Genomic DNA, 13,320 nt, shown 5'->3' with positions numbered 1-13,320 from the left:
TAGAGTGCTCGTACCGAAGATTGACTTCATAAAATAATTCAACATTTATGTGATCATAAGTGTCTTAGGTATCCCATACCATATTGCAGAATAGATAAATTACAAGGCTTTACAGATTCATCTACGGGTGAGGCTTTTTATTGCGCTGTTTCTAACCTTATTAAACTCTTGTTGTATTTATTTCGACATATTCCTAAGATGGCAGTAACATGGGAAGAAGAGCATTAGCCATTGCAACTTTTAAGCCAATGAGACAGACATTCAAGCAGCCACAATAAAATATATGTTATATTGAATAATAACACGATGAAGTCCTGTAATACTATGTACTAAGTAGGAGTACGTCACATAACGTGCCGCTTGACAGTTTTCGCTGAGGTTCAAAAGCGAAATTTGTAGCCCATAGATCATTTCATTGTTGACAGATTGAATAACAAACAAACAAAATTGAGTATGAGTAACGGACGAACGAAGCTCAGTCAAATTCTATGGTTGCATTTGCAACAACATAGAACTCATTCTGGTATATGTGGGTAGGAAGTTCCATCCAAAATGTTCACAAATAAAATCTTTCTGAAAATATCTTGCCACGTGATACATGCAGAATTTTGTTCATTGAATTGGGATTCATATAAGTATATAATACTGAGTTTGATGGAGTGATAAATGTTATAAAATGGTTGGAACAACTGTTGAGGCCTCGTTATCTTGAGTTCTAGAGGAATGACACCAAGCTACAACAATTAGATTTATAATCGACTATTGTGCTACAAGTTCGATACACGAATAGTGTAAACAATTCCTACATACATATCTGTGTTTTTATGAATCAACTGTTCATAAGTATTACCTGGTATTAATAAAAATCAGACGAATATTGTATTAATAAATAACAAGTTCATAGTTTAAATTGGTCGTTGAGGCCAATCGAATTAAAATGAGTGAACCCCCAATGTAACTGTTTTATACATAGCAACCGAAGTCGTCGTGTGGTTGTATGGATTCAACCAAAAATTTGTTTACATGATTGGATGAATGACAAACATTGATAGATTATGGATAGATTACCTTTGGAACTAGGGAGGACCTTAGCCAATAGAGTTGTCTGCAGGATTTATTATGCCATCGCAAGTAATTTTGTTTCCCTATCTTATCACCCCAATTTAAAATCTTGATGAGGATACCGCATCTTTCATGAATATCCAAATTTAATTTTATACATAATTTTCACTCCCGTTATAACCCTTAAATTATATACTACTAGGGTTATGTTTACTTTTAGGTGTTTTGTTGACCTTGTCACGGATTGTTCCACTAAGAATATAAAGAAATGTGAAAAGCGTATATCTTAAATTTAAGCTCCTAGATTAATGTGCGAAATTTCAAAATTATTACTTGAATCATCAAAAAGTTGTTCATACATCTCCTAACTGGGTTAACGCCCATTTATATGTTTTCTAAATTAGTTTAAGAATTGAATTAGTAAATTTGACCATTTCAGAAGTTTGCAGTTATTTAAGTAAAGTTTTGAAGGAAGTTTACAAAGCTTGCCTAATTTATAGTAGTAAACCATGTAAAATTTTGCAAGTATACATAAAACTGTAATATTCCATGTTCAAAATTTCACCACAATTAACATAATAATTTTGTCTTGTCCTGGACGTTTTTCTAGAGTATATATTATGCAAAAATTATAAATTAAATCATTGTTAAATTTTTACCCAAAACTTTACTTAAATAATGAGACTGCCTTTGTGAATATTTACCTAAAAGATCAACTTTAAGTGTATGGAACCTGTACAATTATTCTAAATCACAATAAAGAAATGTTTACACAAAATATATCAAATTCACTGGATACCAAATACAGTAAATACTCATATTTGTGGTGACTTTTGTTCAATAATGTTTGTGAAATATTTTATCGATACTAGTCGTAGTAGATTATTTAAGCCCAGGGAGTATGCATGTTGGCAAGACTATGTAGAGCAACTTTATTGTAACTGTAACTGTAACCGGTGTATGAGTTGACCACGGCCAAGGGTCAAGGGTCAGGGTTACGACTGAGGGCGTGTCCGGCTACACACCTATCTCTGTCTTGTCCACTCTTTGCGTGCTTTATTTGACTGTTACATGGCTGTCTCTTTGTTAAACATATTCTGTCTGGATCTTTATGTGTTAAGAAAATTCTATTTGGAAATAACTATGAATAAACTGACTTATCTGTTGTGTTATCCACTACCTATTTTATTTTTATTTGTTCTTTAAAATATTTATTATTTGTAATGGATTTCATGTTTTTCTTTATGTCCTATAATTATGCTAAATTGATTATTAAACTAAAGCTTAACGTGTAACTGACAAATTACACAGTTACACGTTAAGCTTTAGTTTAATAATCAATTTCGCAAAATTATAGGACATAAAGGAAAACATGAAATCCATTACAAATAATTTTTGAAATAACAGTTCTGAAACTTATATCTAAGTATAATTCTTTGTTTGAAATAACGTAATAGATATTTATTGCATAGTACTGTTCAAAATTGAACAAACCAAATGTATCCTACTTTATTTACTTTGGCAACGTAGAAAATGAACTTAAGCAGATCTATTAGACATTATTTTTTATGTATGTCAATATAGTTTCCTTTTTAACACGTTATAACATTATTTACCAGATGTAGAAATGCAAACTATCAAAGACTACTTGCTGATATATTTAGTTACTAATTAAAACCACTTACTTTGGCAAAACAGCAAATGTTCTCACTTTCGTGTTTTTCATTAATTTTGTTCATAACTGCCCTATAAAAAATAATTTAGAGAAATTTTTCAGATAATGTAAGTAATATTCTTTCATGATACCCCTTTTTATGCTACATAATAACTTTAATGTAGTATATACCGTCAGAAATTCCATCTGTGTGACGAATGGTTTTTGAAGAATTCGGAAGTCCAAGACATTTAATCTAGCCAGCACAATTTTGAAGATGGAGCTTGTATTGGCTACTGTTAACGTAATTAGATTTGAACACATAAACCAATATTTAAAACTTGTATATTTGTGAGGTCTTCCGATAGCAAGGCTATCTTCGTCACACTTTTGTGATCAGACTTGCTATAGAAAGGCCTCACAAAAATAAAAGTTTGAAATATTGGTTTATGTGTTTAAATGTAATTAAGTTAGCCAGTACAATGTCTGGTAAAAAAAACATTGTTTCTACACTTTTTCCTATCTCTTTAGAATGATCATCATAGACTTCAACAGCGGCTTTCATTAGGACAGTTAAATACTTCACTGTCAAATATATACTTGGTGGTGACAGGAGAAACTGCTACAACTCTGGACTCCTTTCTATTTCGTATCAACAAGACCCGAGGAAGTGGTTGACCGAATCACGTGATCTCCAAAAAATGGGATGCGTCAGACACCATTACATGCATGGGAAGATGTCTCTAAGCATTCTTGAGACCTGTTTCATAACTCCGTTTCTCAGTGATCATTCACTGAGAGAAGCTCTCTCTCTCTCTCTCTCCTGTGACCATACAATCGCGTAACGTGAGACCAGGTGATCGATGGAGCTTCATCGAAACTCCACAGATCTAGCGATACCCCAGTATCGATAATGGTCAGTGATGGTAGTTTAGGTCGATGATCGTCATCACGAAGATTTAGTGGTGGTTAAAAAGTGAAATACCCTCTAAGACACAGCCTGCCATCAAACATTATCACTGATACCTTTCCAAGTAATAATGATGGCCAATAATGGCGGTAGTTTAGGTCGATAACCACCGTATGGTCACCACGATGGCTTGGTGATGGTAAATTAGTTAAATACCTTCCACAATGCAGCCTACCATCAGACACTACCACAGGGATAGAGTACCTTCTCAAGTATCGATGATGGTCAATAATGATGGTAGTTTAGGTTGTTGATAGTCACCACGATGGCCTATCTTTCTACACCTGGCCGAAAAGCTTGAGGCCTCTAAAAAGCATGCCATGGAACATTCTTAGTGCGTAGTAACTTCTTCAAATAAATATCTTCGGAACTTTGGGTGATGATAAATATATGAAATGCCCTCCACGATGCTGCCTACCATTAACCTACCATCAGACACTATCACAGAGCATAGATACCTTTTCAAGTATCCATGATGGTCAAAGGTGGTATGTAGGTCGATGATAGTCACCACAATTATTTAGAATTGGCAAAAGTGAAATCCTTCCACGACCCTCCCTGCAGGGTCTAAGGGTCGAGGCCTCCAACAAGCATGTCACGGAACATATTTAGCGGGTAGCAACTAAATAAATATCTTTGGAACTCTGAGGCTTAAGAATCTTATAGTGTATATCGACTGAGAAGAAGTTGTTGGTATCTAAGCATATAAATAAACTGATTGTGAGTTTCATCTTTTTTAGATTACAATATAGTTTTACAAAATGATCACTTCTATTGCTGGAACACCAAAACAAAGTTCGTTTTATAGTAACAAAAGTGTAGTTCAATTTTGTTGTAAGTGTCAATGTTATTGAAATGTATGTTATTGAAATTGTAATGAAATGTATTATTAGAAAATTACCTTTATTGAAATTTAACCATATCTGCGGACAATAAACATTTTGTCAATTATTTAAACATACTCGTATATATCCATGAATATTTCTGGTTAAAATACGTTTAAAGCTAGATGTCATGTGTATTAGTTAATTTTTTAGACAAACAAGATTTACGGACCAGATACAAGAGTAATCATAATTTTAGACAATAATTAAAAATACCTGGAAAATTGACGAAATATTAATTCAATGTTAGCTTTCGAAAAGATAATTTTTTGCACAGTTAATGACTGTTAATGACTGAATACATTTTGTTTCAAGAACCAACTTGAACGCTTATCAAAAAGAAACAATATTTATTTACAGAAAATAAATATTTACATTAAAATTTCAATACAAGGGCAATTTTGAATCTAATTACTGTGAAAACAATAACATAATAATAGAATATGGTTGTGGAATAAAGAAAGTACCTACATGAAATGAACAATTTATAATACTTTCTCTTGAGAACATTGCTGTCTTTTCCTAACAAGTACACTAGCACTAAATAAATTATGTATACCAAATTTGTATTGGGCTAGATTAGAACAAAATAATAATAAATTAAAATGTAGTCCCAGGTGAAATGATAAACCTAGACATTTGTTCGCCCGAATATTGTTCAAGCGAGCTAACCCCTTTTATGGGTTCGAAGACCTGTCATAAAGTATGTGAGATCAGGATGAACCGGGATTGTCAGTGTATTAGTCACCAATAACATTCATATCTTGATATTACTGGGTGCTATTTATAATTATTTTAGTAGCATAAAAACCTTTCGTAAAGTGAATTAAAACATTACATTTGGTGAGATTGCGAATTTAATGTCGCTGATTTTGCATTGATCTGCTTATTTGGGACACGAGTTGTTTACGCGTGATAAGATAACGATAAGAAATAAACAAAACTATTCAAGCCTGTACATATTGTACCGAGAGTGGCGTTACTATTGGCGTAACAATTATAGAATATGGTTCTATAGACGTTTAATGTTGACTATCAATATTGACAGTACCACTGCTATTTATAATTATTTTAGTAGCATAAAAACCTTTCGTAAAGTGAATTAAAACATTACATTTGGTGAGATTGCGAATTTAATGTCGCTGGCTTTGCATTGATCTGCTTATTTGGGACACGAGTTGTTTACGCGTGATAAGATAACGATAAGAAATAAACAAAACTATTCAAGCCTGTACATATTGTACCGAGAGTGGCGTTACTATTGGCGTAACAATTATAGAATATGGTTCTATAGACGTTTAATGTTGACTATCAATATTGACAGTACCACTGTATTGTATTACTGGCAATCGCTGTTTTTGCCACATATTCAGTACAATAGCAGTAATTTCACAGGTCTTATGTTTCTTTATAGCAGTTAACAAGAAGCACCTCACTTTACCCTTACTTGGATGACTTTATTCCATGAAGACTATGTTTCACAGTTGTTAAGTCGTTTATGTAGATGTAATAATACTGTTATAATAGGTTTTCATGTCGCTAGTTTTAAACGTAAGCAAATTACTTATCTGGATGTGTAGTTAGGAAAATGGACTATTAGACTTTGTGTTCTCTAATCTAGACTAAAACTCTTTGTGATAAAATCTCCTAATATTGGAAACCGCATATAGCTTGCCATGTTGTGCTTGTAATCTTCCACTTCTCTCTTTTCTCAAGCTAATTTTTGCTCTTCATAATATTCTGACTTTGTCTACAAAGGCGTATATTATGGTCTATCAGATGCAAATTCTACCAATCACATTCAAAATATCAATACCCGAAATCGTGTGAACATAAAATGTATGTTCAGTCTTTTGTCATCTCTCATTATAGACCCTACACGATCAGTATTACTAATATGTAACTAAAGACACTCAGTTTGTGTCTTACTCTTCCCACTTTTTCATCCACGAAGTCTGCACGTACAAAGCTTGTGGAGATGTGTAGTAAGAGGTTCGCCAAGTAAACCGGACCGTGGGATTTCCTCGCTCTAACGTGCTCTTCGCATCTCTGCAACGATCTCTTTAATTAGAAAGAAGCTATTCAAATCTGCTTTCACCCCTCCCCCCTCGCCACCAACTATCACACATGTGATCAGGTGCTCAAGTTCACACGAGATGTGTCGCGTGCACCATTGTTCGTTACTGTGTCAAGATTTTCACCCAGAGGAGTTCACCGGTTTATTTGTGAATAAAAAGACTCAACCTAATAATAAACACACAATAGTAAAAGTGTAGGGTTCCCACAACAGATGTATTGCAGAAACCTATATCAAGATAGTTATCAACTTTTGATCATTTCTAATATTTTTCGGTTTTATATGCTCATAGGTGTTAGAACTTACGGAAAATGTCTTGCAATTTCGAATGCTCAAAAATATATTTAAAATTTACCAAAAATTACTTGTACCGGTCATTACACAGGCCCCCTACACCATCCTTCACAAGAACAGCTAAATGTAATCCCTTAAATGTAATTAAATTTTCACTTGTAAATGTCTTACATTTTCGTTACTACCCTTTGCACTTTGATAAGTAAAACAAATGTTGGCTTTCTTTAATGTAACAAATGTTCGAAAAGCCATTACTATAGATTAACCCTTTGGGAACATATCTGCCGGAACTAAATTTACAAAATAGGATTACGGACAAGTGAATTTCCGACGAAATTACAAGTGGAGTCCTGAAACGAGAGGTCACTGACTGGGTTATCGCACCTAACTGCGTTAGATAATTAGGCGAGGAAGAACTCTAGACTGCCTTTTTATTGCCAAATTGCACGAATACTTTCTACACGCTAAATGAGAACATCCTGAATCAAACCAAGACAAGCAGCTTCACTGGCTTCGATGTAGCTGGCTTTCTTCAAGGCAGGCAGGATTCAAGGTACACTTCGTGTTAATCCACGTGAGCCACCGTGCACGGCCTGGAGGACGGCTCTGGGTAAAGTTGTATAATGTGGACGACAAGAGCCAATGTGTACTTTGTAAGAACCAACGAATTCGTTTAATTGATGCATCTTTCTTGAGAAATCTTTTAGTTTGCAATCGGTTTTTCAAATCGTTGCTTGCATAATTTTAAATATATAGCTTATTTCTTTCTTGAAATGTCGTGCATACAAATGCAGACTATCATACATAAAATAAATTTTAAAATTCTTTCGAGTGATAGGTTTCTCTGACCCTCCACAAAATTCCAGGTTGGAAATGCACCATCAGAGAATACATTCTTATATATGAAGAAGTGAAGTTTCGTGCATACTTCAAGGTTTATATATGAAACCTTCCTCGAGATATCTAACCACAAGAATTCAGATTCAGATTTTTGTATCAAGTTAGAATACATTTCAGTGTTGAAAGAATAAAAGATTCAGTGAGTTAGGAAGGGTACTAAGAGGCAATAGTGCGGTGACTATTTTAATATTTTATCTTCACTAACGATAAACCAAATCCCTTGGACTGACGATCTTCGAACTCAGTGTTCTTCATATAAAAATGAACCCTAATAAAGCTTTCAAGTCTATAGATTAGTTCATTTTTGAGATAACGTGCGGACTGACATACAAATCGACAGATATAAATGAAATTGATCCAGTTTCTCGAGTGAAAGGCTTCGCTAACGCTCAGGCAATAATTACCTCGGCGTCAGCCAACGAATGAAGAGCTTAAAATTTCCTTCTGATTTAGTCACGAATCTAGAGATGAAACTAATTCTTTGAGTTTTAAACACCTTGTGGTATACATGTTAGATAACAGAAAACATAGAAGGACATAAGTTAGGCAACTGTCCGAAAGTTCAGGCCTAGTGCCACTATTCACTAGATATTGCGCTGTGCTTGTGTGTAATATTATCTATGTTTGTGTGACTCTTTCTCAAACGAGTTAATGATCACAACTAGCAGTTATCAATGGCCTCGCACTCATTTTCCTTCTGAACAACAGAGACGTCATAGGCATATTATTTGGCAACGGTATCCAAACCAATTCTGAAACAAATCATGATTACTGGAAGAAGTTCCAATCTCCTGACCTACGTATTTTAGATAATTGAACTTTCAATTCAGAAATCAGTGTTTTTGAGTGTGAAACCATTTTGATAAGCAATACATTATATAGTTGTATATCTCGGAGTTCTGTACAACATTTCATGATATTTTATAGAAAAGCTACGACGATTTCATTGGAACTGATTATTTTAGGCCATTGTGTAGGCCTAATATCAGATTTAGTATCTTTCTCGCTCAAACTACTTATGATGTCATGTCATGGAGCACTATGACAATTTAGAAACGAAATTACGCATATTTGAGGTACATATTAGTTCACTTTTGATGCAAACTTTTACACAATCGTACATAATAGTAAATATGTCGTCCCACAATATCAAAGGAAGCAATTTTGAGTAATCTGCATAGACAATAGGCAATTTAGAATTTTGTTCATAAAATAAGATTATAGCAAACAGTGATCAAATAAATTTCAATTACATTACAAATGGCTTGAAATCGCCGTTGTCGACATCTACATCTATAAAAGATAGTAATAATAATTTTATTGCTACTTGCAGTGCCCTTACTGCCCCGTGAATCGCTTGGTTACGTTTGGAACGTTTCTAGAATGTACAGAAATAGTATTGAAAACAGTCAATGCGACAACATGTATTGCTTATTTTTAACGTCAGTACAATCCATCTTAAAATTATATCAGTTCATGAGTAAATCAAACTCACTGTATCGCAGTAAATATATTACAATTTGGTTTAATTCTGTGTGTAAATACATACAAAACAAAATAATTGTTTTATTTTTTTATTTAGTATTTTAGCAAACTTTTGTGGTTTGAAAACATACTTATTTTTCAATCGTATATTGAATATATTATCAAATTTGTTTACGTCACATATTAAAAATCCCATAGGATATATTAATATTTTAATCTGATTTTGCCTTTGAATAAGAATATACTAAACAGAAAATGTACAGTATCAATAAATCTTCGATAAAACGCTTGATTACATATTATTTTCTTCATGAAATCTTGAATGTTATAAGTTCTTTTCATTAAATAACTTTATTATTTAAAAAAACTCACTGTCTTAGAATACATGGGCAATAAAATATGGGGTTTCCTATATCATTATACTAAACCATTGCTGCGAATGTGCTCGTCCAAAATTAAGTAGGCAATTTTACCAATTTTGAGTTCATAATTACATGTATTTAACAATGTATAATTTGTAAAAGTAAAATGGATAATTAAAAACCTATTAACGTGAAATAGCTTGAAACAGATATTTTATTTTTGTGAATTGTTAAAATTCTAACATTATTCCGTTTAAAAATTATAATTACTCATTCTTTTAGTAATAATTCATTCCATAGAATGTGAAAGCTGAATCCTGCGCTGTTTTATATTTGAATGCAATTTAGGTATTTTGTTCTTTTTTTTATTCTGATAACAAACATTCTAATAAGCGTTTTGTTTCTGCAAACACAAAATTGTGTGAAACTTTGTAAATATTGTCAGTGTCTACCATTTTCGAAATAAAGTTTTTTTAATTTGCTTTTTAATAAAAAGAATATTAAATTTTTTTTCATAGTATTACATTTACGCATAGGCGGCATTACTGAATTAATCTCTTAACTTCTAGAAATCTCATAAATCTGTCCAGGTTTTAGAATAAATACCATTTGGTTTTAGAACTCGAGCTGTTATACCGACGACTCGACGTGCTTTTAGTTCACGTCTTTTACGTGAATTTTGTTTAGATGAACATATCTGACATAATATGTTCATTATGAATATGAATATGTATATAATACGTCATTATGTATTATAATAATACATAATGACATATGATTTAGATGGAGTCCAGGAGAATTTTGATACTTCCAGCCCACCTGCTCGATAAATAAAGCCTATTGTAATACCGTAGATAGTTACTAACTAAAAAAGAAACCTATGTTTTACTGTCAAGTTAGAATAGTCTAAAATCATTTTTTTTATAATAAATATAGACATTGTTAAATCTTCATAGAAATTATAACATGGACGTAAATAAAAATATTACAAAATAAAAAAAGAAACCGTTACTTAGATTCTCAGACAAACTATGGCAAACACAGAATATAAATTAAGTTTTTTCTACTAACGAATCTAATAACTAAAACAAGATAGGATCATAACTACAGACCTACAGATAACCTAAGACTCCTTTGTCTCTTCTACCGTGACCTTAATTACACAAATTACATGATATCTTATTATAGGTTTACTGTTTTGCATAAATAGCTCTTGTGAAAATAAATATCCAGACAACTCTTTACGACGATAATTTATTTCGAAGTAGTGTCGATTAAAATGGAAAGAAAAAGTATTTCATAATAGCAATATATCGTTTACTGGCCAGGAAGTAAAAAAATAACAGTAGGTAATGTCGTCTCGTTCTGTATAGAGAATATAAATCAATATAGATATTATATAACTGCACAATGTAGGACTACCTTTATATATAATATAAAAAATAAGAATCTAAATCTCTTTTTACACATATTATATCGTAGACTCGTGTTTCGGTACTAAGAGATTTTCAATATACAATTTGATAACCTCTAAACAAAATATATAAAGTCAAGCACGTGACCACAACAACAATTTTTAAAAAGGTTTTTGTTTTTATATTTTTATATCAATATAGATAAAAGTTAAACAATAAAATATATCCGTTAAACAGGGTTTAAGCTCCTTAATATCAGCGCATTCTTATATTCGATAATCAAAAATCAATCAATTCCAGTTAATGCAAAGTATTAATTTTCCCGGATTAATATAAAGTTCTGCAGTGTAGTTTAACTGTATTATTAAAATAAATTTAAATGTATTCAACTAAGGATGGCTAAAAATAATAGTTAAATGCAAACTGTATATATATATATATCTATTTAAAAATATAAAAAATTTTAAACAATGTTGCGATAAGAATAAACGTAATTTAGTAAACTACTTACAAAACACATGATAAACCCGATATCACATTTATGCAATTTCCACTGTCCTTTTTTAAGTTAGAGGTCCAAAAGAAGAGCCGCAGGATTCTCCACGTAGTGTTGGAACACTCGGAAGCACCGAGCTACCGAGGCCCCATCTATGATGCGATGATCGGCTGACCAGCTCAAGGAGATGATGTGTGCAGGGAACACGTTCCCGGCCGAGTCGAACCTTGGGAGGGTCTGGATACGACCAAGGGCCACGATACAGACCTCGGGCGGCAGGATCAGAGGGGCGGAAGTAGTGCTAGCGATGGCGCCGATGTTGGACACGGAAAAGGTGCCACCAGTCATGTCCGAGGGGGAGAGCTTCATCTTGGCTGCGAGGAGCTGCAGACGATTTAATTCTTTGGCAATTTCGATAACAGATAATTTTTGGACGTCTTTGATGTTAGGGACGATCAGTCCAGCGGGAGAATCCACGGCGATGCCGATGTTATGAGATTTCTTGTAGACGATTTCCTCCCGCTCTAAATCAAAACTCGAGTTCAAAATGGGATATTCTGAAAGACCTTTAGAAAACGCTTTTAGAAAAAATGGTAAATAACTGAGTTTTATATCTCTTTTACTAGCCGCTTCCTTTGCTTCCGACCTCAGTTTGACTAGTCTAGACACGTCCACTTGGTCAGAAAACACAAATTGAGGGATTTTTAACGATTCAGTCATTGTTCTGGTCATAACTTTCTGCACAGTCGTTAGCGGCGACCTAGTCGTAACCGGTGGCCCTGTACCTCCACCTTTTGATCTCTCCAGGAATGCTAAAATGTCCTCTTTCATCACCCTTCCACTTTTACCTGTTCCTTTCACATCGCTGATTTTAATTTTGTTCTCCATCGCGATCCGTCTGACCGCAGGGGTCGCCAAGGACTTGTTCCAGTTCTTTTCTGAGAACTGTTCATCCGGATCTTCTCGTGCACGTGTTTCCTGGGGTGGACTGTCAAGGGGAGCGGGTTCAGCGGGCTTGTCACTATCACTGGAACCGGAACCATCACCGTCACCCGCCTCGTCCTCCACGTCGATGTCCAGGAGCGGTTTGCCCACCAACGCCTTGTCGCCCACACCGTGGTACAGTCTGGTGATCTTACCGTCGTACCGGCTGGTTATACTCACCGTCGCTTTGTCGCTCTCGACCTCGCAGATCTCGTCGAACTGAGCCACCACATCGTTCTCTTTGACGAACCAACTCTTGACGGTCACCTCGCGGATACCCTCCCCTATGTCGGACAGGTTGAACTGCACTAGCTTGTTGACGGAGGCGCACAGGTGTACACTTCTCACTCCCGTTAGGTGAAGACCTGTGGAACGCAGCAACGCACACACAGCCGCCATGCTCGCCCGGCTGGCTACGACTGCCTCACGTGGTTACAGTTTGTTTTCAGATTCTGTTTATCACTGTGACGCCACAATGTCAGTTGAGGAGGCATCGATAAGAGCGACCCTAGCTCTTGTCAGCGTTGATAACAGGTTATCGTGTTGTCGTTTTTCAGTAATTCTCCAATTATTTTTGAAACTATGGTAGCGTTTTTGACTGATTAGCGTAATTGATCCGGCATAGTTACTGCCATTTGTATGAACGCATTAATAAATTTCTTTTATTAATTTAAGCACTTCCAAAATAAAGTAAGAAAATTGGAAACTCGATTATGAAATTCAACTTACTTATTCAT

At 34.3% G+C, this 13,320-nt stretch overlaps 1 protein-coding gene across 1 annotated transcript; it reads right to left on the bottom strand.

The window, feature by feature from the left end:
* Positions 1-11,531: 11,531 nt before the first annotated feature.
* LOC124360203 (lipoamide acyltransferase component of branched-chain alpha-keto acid dehydrogenase complex, mitochondrial) lies at positions 11,532-13,017 on the bottom strand. The gene has a single exon (XM_046813607.1). It carries the CDS (start codon positions 12,980-12,982, stop codon positions 11,672-11,674), a length of 1,311 nt encoding a protein of 436 aa, XP_046669563.1. The 5' UTR covers positions 12,983-13,017; the 3' UTR covers positions 11,532-11,671.
* Positions 13,018-13,320: the final 303 nt, after the last annotated feature.

Source organism: Homalodisca vitripennis, chromosome 4 (genome assembly GCF_021130785.1).
Source record: "Homalodisca vitripennis isolate AUS2020 chromosome 4, UT_GWSS_2.1, whole genome shotgun sequence".
Lineage (NCBI taxonomy): Eukaryota > Metazoa > Arthropoda > Insecta > Hemiptera > Cicadellidae > Homalodisca > Homalodisca vitripennis.
Note: the sequence above shows the minus strand (reverse complement) of the source record. Positions and strands in the feature narration are given on the sequence as shown.